This window comes from Salmo salar, unplaced genomic scaffold (assembly GCF_905237065.1).
Source record: "Salmo salar unplaced genomic scaffold, Ssal_v3.1, whole genome shotgun sequence".
NCBI lineage: Eukaryota > Metazoa > Chordata > Actinopteri > Salmoniformes > Salmonidae > Salmo > Salmo salar.
Window position 1 is genome coordinate 14,857 of NW_025547786.1, and position 17,644 is coordinate 32,500.

General features: G+C 46.6%; 1 protein-coding gene across 1 annotated transcript in view; it reads left to right on the forward strand.

Moving 5' to 3' along the window:
* Positions 1-919: 919 nt before the first annotated feature.
* LOC106602660 (tyrosine-protein phosphatase non-receptor type 23) overlaps positions 920-17,644 on the forward strand; it is a gene marked incomplete at its 3' end in the record, with an annotated part of 17,761 nt that continues 1,036 nt past the window's right edge. Inside the window, 9 exon segments of the mRNA XM_045711575.1 lie at positions 920-1,114; positions 5,087-5,230; positions 5,385-5,474; positions 12,670-12,794; positions 13,548-13,653; positions 15,016-15,126; positions 15,236-15,692; positions 15,803-16,217; positions 16,732-16,828. Coding sequence (XP_045567531.1) covers positions 1,082-1,114; positions 5,087-5,230; positions 5,385-5,474; positions 12,670-12,794; positions 13,548-13,653; positions 15,016-15,126; positions 15,236-15,692; positions 15,803-16,217; positions 16,732-16,828 — 1,578 coding nt within the window.

The window sequence follows — 17,644 nt, forward strand, 5'->3', positions numbered from 1 at the left end:
GAGACTGATCTGTCCCTGCTGTTCCCTACCTTGTATTTACATGTATCTCTCTACTAAACCCTCTGACGTGGGTTTGTGTCCCAAATTACACCCTATTGCCTATATACTGCACTACTGTATAGGGATTAGGGTGCCGCTGAGACACTCCATCACCAACTGTCTTGCACAGGAAATATTTATCAGGATTTCCTTGATAATGAATGTCAGAAGCATAACATGTAAAAAAATTAAAAAACACAAAAAAAACATATGATGTAAATTGTTGTGACAGACAACTCAAGTGATGGTGCAATAAAAATTGTTTTCAGGATGTTTTGTGACTGAACTGTTGCCTGTATTTTTATTGCATGACAGAGATTCACATATGGAAAATAACATCACAAAAAATGGACATAAAGTCATTAAAACAAACCTTGTATGTTTTTCCACCATGTGTTGTGTCACATAACATTTTAATAAAGAATGGTGCAGAATTTATTAAATCATTATCTACATTACAAGTGTACACAAACGTTCGACCTTTTGTAGAATGAGCCCTTTGGCGACCCGTAGTCTTTCCGCACTTCTCCCGTGGTCCTTGTTGTTCGGGCTCCTTGGGACGTCCCTACCCCCCACACAAACACAATTTAAGTTAAAATGTAGATTTAGGTAAAGGTTATAGTTACAGTTTTGGGGTTAAAGTTAGGTTTTTGGGTAGGGACGTCACAAGGATTTTGTATAGCACTAACCCACTTCGCGTCTGGTCGTCATTAGTTACCAGAGCCACAAAGTCATAATTATGGCTAAACCACGCCAATTTCTCTTCTTAAAATATGACTTTAAACGTAACATTAACCACACTGCTAGCCTTCTGCCTAACCCTAACTTTAAATTATAACCTCAAAGATCTTATTTTGTTGTTGTTTTCATACATATTTTTGCGATATTAGTATCGTATTTTGATTTTGTGTTTCTGGTAACTATAGTGACAACCCCCTCCCTCCTCACTCGGGCTTCTGCGTTGTGAACGAGCACGTAGAAACGTGACTTCAAGATCGTCGTGAACGAGCACGTAGAACCGCGACGTTGCCGAGGCTTCAAGATGGCGGAAGCCTTGACAAGTCAGGAGGAACTGGTAAGGGCTTGGTTTACCATGGTAAAGCTCTCGATTTCGTCCAAAAAATTACGATTTTTTTTCTTCTTCTTCTGTTTCCCCATTATTTGCATAATAAACACAATGTCTGATTAGGTTGTAGGTCAGCGTTGTCCTTGTTGAGGATACTGTCTCGTAAATATCCATGGCCCGTTACTTATATTATGACAGCCGTTAGCAATGCTACTATTAGCTAGCTGCTTAACACGCTCGTCTGGATGCAACTCACAGTAGACGCCTCACGTTTAGCTAGCTGGCTGACTAGCATTTTGCTTTACAAATAATTAGGCAACGTTACATATCACTGGTTATATTTCATATTTGTTACCCATTATTATTTTTGAAGAACTGGAAAATCAACTCGCTAACTTAATTTTTTCTTCTTCCAATTGAGAGTTAACGTCGTCAGTCATATTGAACGCAGACGGCTACCTAGCGATAGCTAAACGTTAGCCCGAGAGGAAGACCGAGTTTACCCACATGTAGCTTCCTAGCTAGGTGACTATAGTAAGAGAACATTGCCATTTCTGTTTAATTTGAGCCAAAAATATGACTTCCTTTCAGAAGTCAGTACAAGGTTGCGTTATACGTCTAGTGACATGTTTGCTTTGAGTACTTGTTTGGTCTCAGTCATAGCTCGTTAGCTATCCATTTTACTGCAGTAGGTTCAACAGAATTTGCTCCCAAGCTCCTAGTAACTTTGTTTTCGTCATTCAACTGGCTGGCTAGATTGTAAGTTAACGTTAACAACCCCATCGTCGATGACGAGAGCTCTCAGATATAAAATAGCTGATCTGTTTATTTAACTAGTTCATGTATTTAATTAAACTAATTTGGCAACAGTAGACGAGTAGCTTAGGGCCCTAGCTAGTAGCTACGACTTGCTCGGTCCTCTCATCTCTTAGCTAGCTAACCTTAGTTATTTGACTAATGCAGCTTCTCTAGCTAGCGAGCAACACGCATTATGTGCTATATCAATCATGTTACCACTTAACGTGAATTTGTAACGGGAGTTAACACTTCGAGGCAAGTTTTTCCAGGGACGTTACTATGTACTCCTTTGCCAAAATTGGTTATTGAAGTAGTTGGTACAATCCGTTGTCAAGTGTCGAACGGATGTTGTTGTTGAATATCCACTAACGTCACTGGAAGCTTAAAGGTCCACACAGTTCAAGCGCATGACGTAGGGCTGTGTGTGTTAGAGGTCGACTGATTATGACTTTCCGATACCGATTATTGGAGGACCAAAAAAGGCCGGTACCGATTATCGGCAGATTTTTTACATATATATATATATATATATATATATATATATATATGTGTAATAATGACAATAACAATACTGAATGAACCCTTATTTTAACTTAGTATAATACATAAATAACATCTATTTAGTCTCAAATAAATAATTAAACATGCTCAATTTGGTTTAAATAATGAAAAAACACAGTGTTGGAGAAGAAAGTAAAAGTGCAATATGTGCTATGTAAAAAAAAAACAACTAAAGTTTAAGTTCCTTGCTCAAAACATGAGAACATATGAAAGCTGGTGGTTCCTTTTTAACTCAAGTCTTCAATATTCCCAGGTAAGATGTTTTAGGTTGTAGTTATTATAGGAATTATGACGCGTCGACTATTTCTTTCTATATACCATTTTGTATTTCATATACCTTTGACTATTGGATGTTCTAATAGGCACTTTAGTATTGCCAGCCTAATCTCAGGAGTTGGTAGGCTTGAGGTCATAAACAGCGCTGTGGTTCAAGCATTGCTAAGAGCTGCTGGCAAACACAGTAAAGTTTGAATGAATGATTACGAGCCTGCTGCCGCCTACCACCGCTCAGTCAGACTGCTCTATCAAATATCAAATCATAGACTTAATTATAACATAATAACACGCAGAAATACGAGCCTTTGGTCATTAATATGGTCAAATCCGGAAACTATCATTTCGAAAACAAAACGTTTATTCTTTCAGTGAAATACGGAACCGTTTCGTATTTTATCTAACGGGTGGCATCCCTAAGTCTAAATATTGCTGTTACATCGCACAACATTCAATGTTTTGTCATAATTATGTAAAATCCTGGAAAATTAGTTCGCAACGAGCCAGGCGGCCCAAACTGTTGCATATACCCTAACTCTGCGTGCAATGAACGGAAGAGAAGTGACACAATATCCCTAGTTAATATTGCCTGATAACATGAATTTATTTTAACTAAATATGCAGGTTAAAATATAATATACTTCTGTGTATTCATTTTAATAAATGCATTGATGTTTATGGTTAGGTACATTTGTGTAACAATTGAGCTTTTGTTAAATCATCACCCGTTTGGCGAAGTAGGCTGTGATTCAATGATAAATTAACAGGCACCGCATTGATTATATGCAACGCAGGACTAGCTAGTTAACCTAGTAATATCATCAACCATGTGTAGTTAACTAGTGATTATGTGAAGATTGATTGTTTTTTTTATAAGATAAGTTGAATGCTAGCTAGCAACTTACCTTGGCCCCTTGCTGCACTCGTATAACAGGTAGTCAGCCTGCCACACAGTCTCCTCGTGGAGTGCAATGTAATCGGCCATAATCGGCGTCCAAAAATGCCGATTACCGATTGTTATGAAAAACTTGAAATCAGCTCTAGTTAATCGTCCATGCCGATTAATCGGTCGACCTCAAGAGTGTATGTCTGTCAATCACTTGATGTAGGGCGTGTTTATATCTGTCCGTCTGTCTTTCTATCAACCAATCAGAGATGGAGTTGTTGTTGATTTAGCCAATAAGTGACTGGTCTTGGTAGTTCTTTCCTACTTCCTAGGGATGTTGGTTACATTGAATACTGTCGGCACCAGCACAACACACCACACAGGGGTTCAACCATGAGCCACAAGTGTTAACAACTCTGTTCTCCCTCTCCCCTTCTGATAACTACCCCACCCTCACTCTGTCCTCTCCCCTTCTGATAACTACCCCACCCTCACTCTGTCCTCTCCCCTTATGATAACTACCCCACCCTCACTCTGTCCTCTCCCCTTCTGATAACTACCCCACCCTCACTTGTTCCTTCTCTGTCCTCCCTCTCCCTCCTTTACTCCACCTTCACTTGTCCCTTCTCTGTCCTTTCTCTCCCTATCCAACCCCACCCTCACTTGTCCTTTCTCTCCCTATCCAACTCCACCCTCACTTGTCCCTTCTCTGTCCTTTCTCTCCCTATCCAACCCCACCCTCACTTGTCCCTTCTCTGTCCTTTCTCTCCCTATCCAACCCCACCCTCACTTGTCCCTTCTCTGTCCTCCCTCTCCCTCCTTTACTCCACCTTCACTTGTCCCTTCTCTGTCCTTTCTCTCCCTATCCAACCCCACCCTCACTTGTCCTTTCTCTCCCTATCCAACCCCACCCTCACTTGTCCTTTCTCTCCCTATCCAACCCCACCCTCACTTGCCCCTTCTCTGTCCTTTCTCTCCCTATCCAACCCCACCCTCACTTGTACCTTTTCTGTCCTCTCTCTCTCTCTCTCTCTCTCTCTCTCTCTCTCTCACTCACTCTCTCCATCCCCACCCTCACTCGTCCCTTCTGTCATCTCTGTCACTCTCTCTCACCAACTCCACCCTCACTTGTCCCTTCTCTGTCCTCCCTCTCTCTCCCTCCCTAACCCCACGCTCACTTGTCCCTTTTCTGTCCTCTCTCTCTCTCACTCACTCACTCACTCTCTCCATCCCCACCCCCTCACTCGTCCCTTCTGTCATCTCTCTCACTCTCTCTCTCCAACTCCACCCTCACTTCTCCCTTCTCTGTCATCTCTCTCTCTCTCGCTCTCCAACCCCACCCTCTCCTCCAATATCCCCCTCTAATGCTTCCCCCAATCTCTCGTCTGGTCTGGTCTCATCCCTGTAACCTCCCTTCCTCTCTCCCCTTGTTCCCCCATCCCCTCCCCTCCGTCCGTCCCCAGGCGGTGGAGGAGTTTCTGAGTGAGGTGCGCAGCAGGGAACATCCCCGCAGCGCAGCCCTGGTCTCCCAGCCAACCGCCGTCAAGTTCCTGATGGCGCGCAAGTTCGACGTCTCCCGAGCAATAGACCTCTTCCAGGCATACAAGGTACTGAGAGGGACCAGACGCCACTGCTGTGTGTGTGTGTGTGTGTGTGTGTGTGTGGTCCCGAGATACACTGTAAATTCCCACCTATGCCAGAATGTGCTAATGGTTGACCTTTGACCCTTGTTGCCTGTATGTCTGTGATTGGTCCAATCAGAACACGAGGATTAAAGAGGGCATCTTCAACATTAACCCAGAGGAGGAACCTCTCCGCTCTGAACTGCTCAGCGGAAAGTTCACCGTCCTGGTGAGGCCTTTATGTGTGTGTGTGTGTGTGTGTGTGTGTGTGTGTGTGTGTGTGTGTGTGTGTGTGTGTGTGTGTGTGTGTGTGTGTGTGTGTGTGTGTGTGTGTGTGTGTGTGTGTGTGTGTGTGTGTAGAGTGTGTGTGTGTGTGTGTAGTGTGTGTGTGTGTTGTAGTGTGTGTGTGTAGAGTGTGTAGTGTGTGTGTGTGTTGTAGTGTGTGTGTGTAGAGTGTGTAGTGTGTGTGTGTGTTGTAGTGTGTAGTAGTGTGTGTGTGTGTGTGTGTGTGTGTGTGTGTGTGTGTGTGTGTGTGTGTGTGTGTGTGTGTGTGTGTTGTAGTGTGTGTGTAGTGTGTGTGTGTGTGTGTAGTGTGTGTGTGTGTGTTGTAGAGTGTGTGTGTGTGTGTGTGTGTGTGTAGTGTGTGTGTGTGTTGTAGTGTGTGTGTGTAGAGTGTGTAGTGTGTGTGTGTGTTGTAGTGTGTAGTAGTGTGTGTGTGTAGTAGTGTGTGTGTGTGTGTGTGTGTGTGTGTGTGTGTGTGTAGTAGTGTAGGGCCCTGTGTGTGTGTAGAGTGGTGTAGTGTGTGTGCGTGTTGTAGTGTGTAGTAGTGTGTAGTAGTGTGTAGTAGTGTAGGGTCCTGTGTGTGTCTATAGAGAGATTAGCTGAGTATTGAGTTGTGGCTGTCAGTGAAAAGCATCTGAAATATGTGAAGATCAAGCATCTTGAGTATCATTTAAAAAATGTTGAGACAAGAAGAGGGGGAGGGGTGAAGATATAGGCCAGTCTCTCTCCAGAAGGGCCAGTCTCTCTCTAGAAGGGCCAGTCTCTCTCCAGAAGGGCCAGTCTCTCTCTAGAAGGGCCAGTCTCTCTCTAGAAGGGCCAGTCTCTCTCTAGAAGGGCCAGTCTCTCTCCAGAAGGGCCAGTCTCTCTCCAGAAGGGCCAGTCTCTCTCTAGAAGGGCCAGTCTCTCTCTAGAAGGGCCAGTCTCTCTCCAGAAGGGCCAGTCTCTCTCCAGAAGGGCCAGTCTCTCTCTAGAAGGGCCAGTCTCTCTCCAGAAGGGCCAGTCTCTCTCCAGAAGGGCCAGTCTCTCTCCAGAAGGGCCAGTCTCTCTCCAGAAGGGCCAGTCTCTCTCCAGAAGGGCCAGTCTCTCTCCAGAAGGGCCAGTCTCTCTCTAGAAGGGCCAGTCTCTCTCCAGAAGGGCCAGTCTCTCTCCAGAAGGGCCAGTCTCTCTCTAGAAGGGCCAGTCTCTCTCCAGAAGGGCCAGTCTCTCTCTAGAAGGGCCAGTCTCTCTCTAGAAGGGCCAGTCTCTCTCCAGAAGGGCCAGTCTCTCTCCAGAAGGGCCAGTCTCTCTCTAGAAGGGCCAGTCTCTCTCTAGAAGGGCCAGTCTCTCTCCAGAAGGGCCAGTCTCTCTCCAGAAGGGCCAGTCTCTCTCTAGAAGGGCCAGTCTCTCTCCAGAAGGGCCATTCTCTCTCTAGAAGGGCCAGTCGCTCTCCAGAAGGGCCAGTCTCTCTCCAGAAGGGCCAGTCTCTCTCTAGAAGGGCCAGTCTCTCTCCAGAAGGGCCAGTCTCTCTCCAGAAGGGCCAGTCTCTCTCTAGAAGGGCCAGTCGCTCTCCAGAAGGGCCAGTCTCTCTCCAGAAGGGCCAGTCTCTCTCCAGAAGGGCCAGTCTCTCTCCAGAAGGGCCAGTCTCTCTCTAGAAGGGCCAGTCTCTCTCTAGAAGGGCCAGTCTCTCTCCAGAAGGGCCAGTCTCTCTCCAGAAGGGCCAGTCTCTCTCCAGAAGGTGTGAATTGTTTGCCCTTAGATTTTTTGTTTGTTTGATTAATTCCCTATTACATGTCACCAGTAGTAAATGTACCATTAATCCCCATGATTTGCCTGTATATATATGTCTGTTAATGCATGTATTAATTACAGTCATTTACCGTTGTCATTCTCGGAGTGGAAGAGTTCACAACCTGCCACACTTTTGGTTTATTTCTTAACTATCATTTACGAGATGTGTCAGTTTGTTTTTCATTCTCTGTTGTTTGCAGTGCACCATGTGAGCAATGAGCATGTGTCTGGTTTCTCTGCCCTGATAATGTTGATGGAGCGTGTGTCGGGTTTCTCTGCCCTGATAATGTTGGGGGAGCGTGTGTCTGGTTTCTCTGCCCTGATAATGTTGGGGGCGCATGTGTCTGGTTTCTCTGTCCTGATTATATTGAGGGAGCATGTGTCTGGGAGGGAGCATGTGTCTGGTTTCTCTGTCCTGATAATGTTGAGGGAGCGTGTGTCTGGTTTCTCTGCCCTGATAATGTTGAGGTAACGTGTCTGGTTTCTCTGCCCTGATAATGTTGAGGGAGCGTGTGTCTGGTTTCTCTGCCCTGATAATGTTGGGGGAGCGTGTGTCTGGTTTCTCTGCCCTGATAATGTTGAGGGAGCGTGTGTCTGGTTTCTCTGCCCTGATAATGTTGAGGGAGCATGTGTCTGGGAGGGAGCGTGTGTCTGGTTTCTCTGCCCTGATTATGTTGAGGGAGCGCACATGCCTGAACACGAATAGAAGTACCTGGCCTGCTGCGTGGAAATGTAGGAAAGTGTTTAAAAATTATTATTTTTTTAAACCTCCATTTGTGAATGATAATATATTAAAACTATAGTTCTTCACAGTAAGTTATTTGAGAAAATCTTTCCAATAATCCACCCCCTCGAAAATCACCAATCCTCGGTGTGGAAGGGCCTACTGCAGCATTGGCCAATAGTCTGTGTTTTCCATGAGCTCATTTCTTTACCCGCCAATAGATCACGGCGTATCAATGAAGTCTCCCTCTTCAGCCCCAGCCGCGTTAGTCTCCCTCTTCATCACCAGCCGTGTTAGTCTCCCTCTTCATCACCAGCCGTGTTAGTCTCCCTCTTCATCACCAGCCGCGTTAGTCTCCCTCTTCATCACCAGCCGCGTTAGTCTCCCTCTTCATCACCAGCCGTGTTAGTCTCCCTCTTCATCACCAGCCGCGTTAGTCTCCCTCTTCATCACCAGCTGTGTTAGTCTCCCTCTTCATCACCAGCCGCGTTAGTCTCCCTCTTCATCACCAGCCGCGTTAGTCTCCCTCTTCATCACCAGCCGTGTTAGTCTCCCTCTTCATCACCAGCCGCGTTAGTCTCCCTCTTCATCACCAGCTGTGTTAGTCTCCCTCTTCATCACCAGCCGCGTTAGTCTCCCTCTTCATCACCAGCCGCGTTAGTCTCCCTCTTCATCACCAGCCGCGTTAGTCTCCCTCTTCATCACCAGCCGTGTTAGTCTCCCTCTTCATCACCAGCCGCGTTAGTCTCCCTCTTCATCACCAGCTGTGTTAGTCTCCCTCTTCATCACCAGCCGCGTTAGTCTCCCTCTTCATCACCAGCCGCGTTAGTCTCCCTCTTCATCACCAGCCGTGTTAGTCTCCCTCTTCATCACCAGCCGCGTTAGTCTCCCTCTTCATCACCAGCTGTGTTAGTCTCCCTCTTCATCACCAGCCGCGTTAGTCTCCCTCTTCATCACCAGCCGCGTTAGTCTCCCTCTTCATCACCAGCCGTGTTAGTCTCCCTCTTCATCACCAGCCGCGTTAGTCTCCCTCTTCATCACCAGCTGTGTTAGTCTCCCTCTTCATCACCAGCCGCGTTAGTCTCCCTCTTCATCACCAGCCGCGTTAGTCTCCCTCTTCATCACAGCATCAGTTTCCAGGGGATTCTGTTCCATCAGTGAATAACAGCATCAGTTTCCAGGGGATTCTGTTCCATCAGTGAATAACAGCATCAGTTTCCAGGGGATTCTGTTCCATCAGTGAATAACAGCATCAGTTTCCAGGGGATTCTGTTCCATCAGTGAATAACAGCATCAGTTTCCAGGGGATTCTGTTCCATCAGTGAATAACAGCATCAGTTTCCAGGGGATTCTGTTCCATCAGTGTATAACAGCATCAGTTTCCAGGGGATTCTGTTCCATCAGTGTATAACAGCATCAGTTTCCAGGGGATTCTGTTCCATCAGTGAATAACAGCATCAGTTTCCAGGGGATTCTGTTCCATCAGTGAATAACAGCATCAGTTTCCAGGGGATTCTGTTCCATCAGTGAATAACAGCATCAGTTTCCAGGGGATTCTGTTCCATCAGTGTATAACAGCATCAGTTTCCAGGGGATTCTGTTCCATCAGTGTATAACAGCATCAGTTTCCAGGGGATTCTGTTCCATCAGTGAATAACAGCATCAGTTTCCAGGGGATTCTGTTCCATCAGTGTATAACAGGATCAGTTTCCAGGGGATTCTGTTCCATCAGTGAATAACAGCATCAGTTTCCAGGGGATTCTGTTCCATCAGTGTATAACAGCATCAGTTTCCAGGGGATTCTGTTCCATCAGTGAATAACAGCATCAGTTTCCAGGGGATTCTGTTCCATCAGTGAATAACAGCATCAGTTTCCAGGGGATTCTGTTCCATCAGTGAATAACAGCATCAGTTTCCAGGGGATTCTGTTCCATCAGTGAATAACAGCATCAGTTTCCAGGGGATTCTGTTCCATCAGTGAATAACAGCATCAGTTTCCAGGGGATTCTGTTCCATCAGTGAATAACAGCATCAGTTTCCAGGGGATTCTGTTCCATCAGTGAATAACAGCATCAGTTTCCAGGGGATTCTGTTCCATCAGTGTATAACAGCATCAGTTTCCAGGGGATTCTGTTCCATCAGTGTATAACAGCATCAGTTTCCAGGGGATTCTGTTCCATCAGTGAATAACAGCATCAGTTTCCAGGGGATTCTGTTCCATCAGTGAATAACAGCATCAGTTTCCAGGGGATTCTGTTCCATCAGTGAATAACAGCATCAGTTTCCAGGGGATTCTGTTCCATCAGTGTATAACAGCATCAGTTTCCAGGGGATTCTGTTCCATCAGTGAATAACAGCATCAGTTTCCAGGGGATTCTGTTCCATCAGTGAATAACAGCATCAGTTTCCAGGGGATTCTGTTCCATCAGTGAATAACAGCATCAGTTTCCAGGGGATTCTGTTCCATCAGTGAATAACAGCATCAGTTTCCGGGGATTCTGTTCCATCAGTGAATAACAGCATCAGTTTCCAGGGGATTCTGTTCCATCAGTGAATAACAGCATCAGTTTCCAGGGGATTCTGTTCCATCAGTGAATAACAGCATCAGTTTCCAGGGGATTCTGTTCCATCAGTGAATAACAGCATCAGTTTCCAGGGGATTCTGTTCCATCAGTGAATAACAGCATCAGTTTCCAGGGGATTCTGTTCCATCAGTGAATAACAGCATCAGTTTCCAGGGGATTCTGTTCCATCAGTGTATAACAGCATCAGTTTCCGGGGGATTCTGTTCCATCAGTGTATAACAGCATCAGTTTCCAGGGGATTCTGTTCCATCAGTGAATAACAGCATCAGTTTCCAGGGGATTCTGTTCCATCAGTGAATAACAGCATCAGTTTCCAGGGGATTCTGTTCCATCAGTGAATAACAGCATCAGTTTCCAGGGGATTCTGTTCCATCAGTGTATAACAGCATCAGTTTCCGGGGATTCTGTTCCATCAGTGAATAACAGCATCAGTTTCCAGGGGATTCTGTTCCATCAGTGAATAACAGCATCAGTTTCCAGGGGATTCTGTTCCATCAGTGAATAACAGCATCAGTTTCCAGGGGATTCTGTTCCATCAGTGAATAACAGCATCAGTTTCCAGGGGATTCTGTTCCATCAGTGAATAACAGCATCAGTTTCCAGGGGATTCTGTTCCATCAGTGAATAACAGCATCAGTTTCCAGGGGATTCTGTTCCATCAGTGAATAACAGCATCAGTTTCCAGGGGATTCTGTTTCTCTCTGCCATTTTGGCCTGCGACACTTTTATTTATTGGCTTTGAATTTTTTTTATTAGACAAAAGTGTGTTAGGTGTGTGTGTATATGTGTGTGTGTGTATGTATATGTGTGTGTGTATGTATGTGTGTGTGTGTGTGTGTGTGTGTGTGTGTGTGTGTGTGTGTGTTTGTATGTGTGTGTGTGTGTTACAACAGTGACAGGAACAGAAGCAGCTTGTTGAACTAATAGCCTAACTAATGTGTCTTACATCCCCTCCCTCTCTCTCTTTCTCTCCCTCCCTCTCTCTCTTTCTCTCCCTCCCTCTCTCTACCCTCCCTCACTCTCTCTCTCTCTCCCTCCCTCTCTCTACCCTCTCTCTCTATCTCTCTCCCTCTCTCCACCCTCTCTCTCTATCTCTCCCTCTCTCTACCCTCTCTCTCTCCCTCCCTCTCTCCCTCCCTCTCTCCCTCCCTCCCTCCCTCCCTCTCCCTCCCTCTCTCTCTCTCTCTCCCTCCCTCTCTCTACCCTCTCTCTCTCTTCTCTTCTCTCGCTCTCTCTCTCTCTCTTTCTCTTTCTCTCTCTCTCTCTCTCTCTCTCCCTCCCTCTCTCTACCCTCTCTCTCGTCTCTTCTCTCTCTCCCTCCCTGGAAAAACTGAGAGGATGGAAAATAAGGATAAGAGTGAGCTGACGGGCAGCAGGCCCTCTCGCCCTCTCGTCTGACTCCTTCTCTCCCGCATTCCCTCTCTCTCGTCTTCATTCCCTGAGGGTTTGTCTTGTGATGAATTGGGCTGTCTGAACAAACCCTCACCAATTAGACAGAGAGAGAGAAGGGGAGGGAGGGAGGGAGGGAGGGAGGAGAGATAGAGAGAGGATGTGAGAAAAGAGGTAGAAAATGCTGTGTTGTGTTTACAGTAAAGCTCATGAGGACTAAGTAAAGGTCCTCCAGAATGCTGTTTGTTGTGTTTACAGTAAAGCTCATGAGGACTAAGTAAAGGTCCTCCAGAATGCTGTTTGTTGTGTTTACAGTAAAGCTCATGAGGACTAAGTAAAGGTCCTCTAGAATGCTGTTTGTTGTGTTTACAGTAAAGCTCATGAGGACTAAGTAAAGGTCCTCTAGAATGCTGTTTGTTGTGTTTACAGTAAAGCTCATGAGGACTAAGTAAAGGTCCTCCAGAATGCTGTTTGTTGTGTTTACAGTAAAGCTCATGAGGACTAAGTAAAGGTCCTCCAGAATGCTGTTTGTTGTGTTTACAGTAAAGCTCATGAGGACTAAGTAAAGGTCCTCCAGAATGCTGTTTGTTGTGTTTACAGTAAAGCTCATGAGGACTAAGTAAAGGTCCTCTAGAATGCTGTTTGTTGTGTTTACAGTAAAGCTCTGTGTGTTTCAGCCTGGTCGTGATGCTAAGGGTGCAGCTCTGGCTCTGTTCACCGCTCGTCTCCACCGCTCTGACGTCACTACCCATAGGGCTGTGCTGCAGGCCATCATCTTTCAGCTGGACAAAGCCATCGAGAGGTAACCCCCCCCCCCGCCCTACTTTATTTCTCTCTTCTTCTCGGTCTCTCTCCATTCTCCCTACCTCTCCCCTCCCTACCTCTCTCTCTCTTAATTAGTCCTATTCTCTCTCTCGTTCCTTAATTCGTCCTATTCTCTCTCTCCTTAATTAGTCCTATACTCTCTCTCTCGCTCCTTAATTAGTCCTATACTCTCTCTCTCGCTCCTTAATTAGTCCTATTTTCTCTCTCCTTAATTAGTCCTATTCTCTCTCTCTCGCTCCTTAATTAGTCCTATTCTCTCTCTCCTTAATTAGTCCTACTCTCTTTCTCTCGCTCCTTAATTAGTCCTATTCTCTCTCTCTCGTTCCTTAATTAGTCCTATTCTCTCTCTCCTTAATTAGTCCTATACTCTCTCTCTCGTTCCTTAATTAGTCCTATTATCTCTCTCCTTAATTAGTCCTATACTCTCTCTCTCTCGTTCCTTAATTAGTCCTATACTCTCTCGTTCCTTAATTAGTCCTATACACTCTCTCTCTCTCGTTCCTTAATTAGTCCTATTCTCTCTCTCCTTAATTAGTCCTATACTCTCTCTCTCTCTCTCTCCTTAATTAGTCCTATACTCTCTCGTTCCTTAATTAGTCCTATACACTCTCTCTCTCTCGTTCCTTAATTAGTCCTATTCTCTCTTTGTCTCCTTCACCTCTCAATCCTTTAATGTACATAACAGAAATCTCACCTCCCCCCCTCTCTCTCCCTCCCTTCCTCTCTCCAGTGTTGACACCCAGAGAGATGGTTTAATTTTCATCTATGACATGACCAATTCCAGCTATGGGAACTTTGACTATGAGCTCTGTGTCAAGATCCTCGACCTCCTCAAGGTAACACACCGCCTGTGTCCCAAATGACTCCCTGTCAAATGATTCCCTGTCAAATGACTCCCTGTCAAATGACTCCCTGTGTCAAATGACTCCCTGTCAAATGATTCCCTGTCAAATCTTAGCACATTTAGTTTTAATTTTTCACACACGCCGAATACAACAGGTGAAGACTTCACTGTGAAATGCTGATTTTACGAGCCCTTTCCCAACAATGCAGAGTTAAAGTAAGAAAATGTACAAATAAAAATATGAAATAGTGTAACAATAAATAACAATAATGAGGCTAAATACAAGGAGTACCAGTACCCAGTCAATGTTTAAAAGTCTTACTCTCACATCGGCTACGGAGATCGACAACACTTCCGGGACAGCAGGGGCTCTCATGCCTGGCTCAGTGTTGTTTGCCTCTAAGCGAACACAGAAGGCATTAAGCTCATCTGGGAGGTTTGCGTCACTTTAGCCTGGTCCTGTTCCTTGAAAGCGCTAGCCTTTATCCTGGCATGATACTGTCAAATGAATGAATAAATAAAAAATTGTATTTCCGTGTCAAGTCGCCAATTGGAAACCCATCCCTTTATGGGATTAATTGGTCTCAAGTAGTGCACTATATAGGGAATAGGGTGGTATTTGGGGAAGCAGCCTCTCTATTGATATTTCTCTCCCTTCTCTGTTTTATCTCTCTCTTCATCATCCTCTCTCTTCCTCTCTCCTCCTCTTCCTCTCTCTCTCTTCCTCTCTCCTCCTCTTCCTCTCTCTCTCTTCCTCTCTCCTCCTCTTCCTCTCTCTCTCTTCCTCTCTCCTCCTCTTCCTCTCTCCTCCTCTTCCTCTCTCCTCCTCTCCTCCTCTTCCTCTCTCCTCCTCTTCCTCTCTCCTCCTCTTCCTCTCTCTCTCTTCCTCTCTCCTCCTCTTCCTCTCTCTCTCTTCCTCTCTCCTCCTCTTCCTCTCTCCTCCTCTTCCTCTCTCCTCATCTTCCTCTCTCCTCATCTTCCTCTCTCCTCCTCTTCCTCTCTCCTCCTCTTCCTCTCTCCTCCTCTTCCTAACCGCCTTTGTCTTTTTCTCTCTTTTTCCATTCACTCGTTACCTGTGTGTGTGTGTGTGTGTGTGTGTGTGTGTGTGTGTGTGTGTGTGTGTGTGTGTGTGTGTGTGTGTGTGTGTGTGTGTGTGTCTCTGTGTGTGTGTGTGTCTCTGTGTGTGTGTGTGTCTCTGTGTGTGTGTGTGTGTCTCTGTGTGTGTGTGTGTGTGTGTGTGTGTGTGTGTGTGTGTGTCTCTGTGTGTGTGTGTGTGTGTGTGTGTGTGTGTGTGTGTGTGTGTGTGTGTGTGTGTGTGTGTGTGTGTGTGTGTGTGTGTGTCTCTCTCTCCTAGGGTGCGTTCCCAGCGCGTCTGAAGTGTGTGTTCATCGTGTCGTCTCCTCTCTGGTTCAGAGCTCCCTTCGCCGTCCTCAGACTCTTCGTACGTGAGAAGCTGAGAGAGAGAGTACGACCACGTGTGTTTTTCTGAGAGAGTCACTGTGTTGGTGCGATACCATGTCTCTCAGGTGTGTGTGTGTGTGTGTGTGTGTGTAACAGTCTCTCTCCCTCTCCAGGTGTGTACAGTGAAGGCCCACGAGCTGTCCAATTACATCCCAGTCTCTTCTCTTCCGGAGCACCTGGACGGAACCTCCCAGTACAGCCACGTTGCCTGGATACAGTCCTGCGTCAACGCTCACACCGCCCCGGGCGACTCGCGCGCACACCCGCACGACACGCACGACTGCGTGGGTAGCCTGTTGCTCTCCTACAGCCTGGAGCCTCGCAACGCTAACGCCGCCGCTACGTTAGCCGCTACTCAAACCTCCATAGGCTCCCATTCGGATTCGCCGCTGCCGTTAGCCTCCGAGCTAGCGTTAGCCGCTACGGCTAACTCCAACTGCTACGACGATAGTAATGCTAACCCACACGTCCACTGTGGTACAGTGAATGGCAGGACTCGAAGCCAGGCCCAGAACAGCCCCCGGCGCTCTGGATCACAGAGGAGCCACCAACACCGGAACGGTTCTGCTGGTAGCTGCGGGGTCAGGCCAGGGTCGGGGCTTAATAACGTTGTAGGGGTGGTGGGGTCTGGCGTTGTTAGCGGCGTTAGCCCCAATGCTAACAGCGTGAATGGCCGTCAGCCCCCGCCCCAGTCGGACACGCCCCAGACACACCCCTCCGCCGCAAAGCAGTAGGAATGACGATGAGTGACGGGTCGGAAACCCTCGACGACGGAACGGCGAACGAGGGAAAGAGGGAAGGAGACGAGGAAGAGGATGAGGTAGAAGGGGTGCCTCCTCTCCCTCAGAAGTCTCTCCCGCGCAACCCTCAACCCCCGCAGTCCCAGTGCCCGTCACTCTCGCCGTCGTGCGGCACGTCACAGCCGGACGTGGACCCTTGTCCCCAGGAAGAGGTGTCCGTGCACGTGCCTGACGGGGTAGGGATGAACGTGTTGGAGCTGGTGGAGCACGTCAAGAAGAGGAAGAAGAAAGGAATCTACCAGGAGTATGAAGAGATACGCAAGGAGCCTCCTACTGGTAGCTTTGACTACAGCAAGTTAGTCTCTCTCTGTCTCTGTCTCTCTGTCTCTCTCTCTCTCTCTCTGTCTCTCTCTCTGTCTCTCTCTGTCTCTCTGTCTCTCTCTCTCTGTCTCTCTCTGTCTCTCTGTCTCTCTCTCTCTCTGTCTCTCAGTCTCTCTGTCTCTCTCTGTCTCTCTCTCTCTCTGTCTTTCTCTCTCTCTCTCTCTCTGTCTCTCTCTCTCTCTCTCTCTCTCTGTCTCTCTCTGTCTCTGTCTCTCTCTCTGTCTCTCTCTCTCTCTCTCTGTCTCTCTCTCTCTCTCTCTGTCTCTCTCTGTCTCCCTCTCTCTCTCTGTCTCTCTCTCTGTCTCTCTCTCTCTCTGTCTCTCTCTCTCTGTGTCTCTCTCTCTCTCTGTCTCTCTCTCTTTCTGTCTCTCTATTTCTCTCTCTTTTTAATGGCAGTTAATAGTCTAATCTCTTTCTCTCTCCCTCCTTCTTTTCACTTCCTTCCTTCCTCTCTCTCCCTCTCTCTCTCTCTCTCTCTCTGTGCGTAGGAAGCTGTCCAATCAGATCAAGAACAGGTACAGTGATGTCCTCTGTCTGGACCAATCACGTGTCAGACTCTGCCAGCTCTGTGATGATGAGGACGAGGTATGTTTCAGGAATTATTTATGTCTAAAATCAGAAGTGTATGTCCCAAATGCTGTGTTATTCCGTATGTAGTGGTGGAGGAGAAGAGTCACCCCCTCTATGCTTTGGGAAAGTATTCAGACCCCTGGACTTTTTCCACATTTTGTTACGTTACAGCCTTAATCTAAAATGGATTACATTGTTTTTTCCCCCCCTTCATCAGTCTACACACAATACCCCATAATGACAAAGCAAAAACAGGTTTTTAGACATTTTGGCAAATGAAATAACTGAAATATTACATTTACATAAGTATTCAGACCCTTTTACTCAGTACTTTTGTCGAAGCTCCTTTGGCAGCGATTACAGCCTCGAGTTTTATTTTTACCTTTATTTAACAAGTCAGTTAAGAACAAATTCTTTTTTTACAATGACGGCCTAGGAACAGTGGGGTTAACTGCCTTGTTCGGGGGCAGAACGACAGATTTTTACCTTGTCAGCTTGGGCATTCGATCTAGTAACCTTTCAATTGCTAGTCCAACGCTCTAACCACTTGGCTACCTGCAGGCCCGTCTTCTTGGGTATGACGCTACAAGCTTGGCACACCTGTATTTGGGGAGTTTCTCCCATTCTTCTCTGTAGATCCTCTCAAGCTCTGTCAGGTTGGATGGGGAGCGTCGCTGCACAGCTATTTTCAGGTCTCTCCAGAGATGTTTGATCGGGTTGAAGTCCGGGCTCTAGCTGGGCCACTCAAGGACATTCAGAGACTTGTTCCGAAGCCACTCCTGCGTTGTCTTGGCTGTGTGCTTAGGGTCGTTGTCCTGTTGGAAGGTGAAC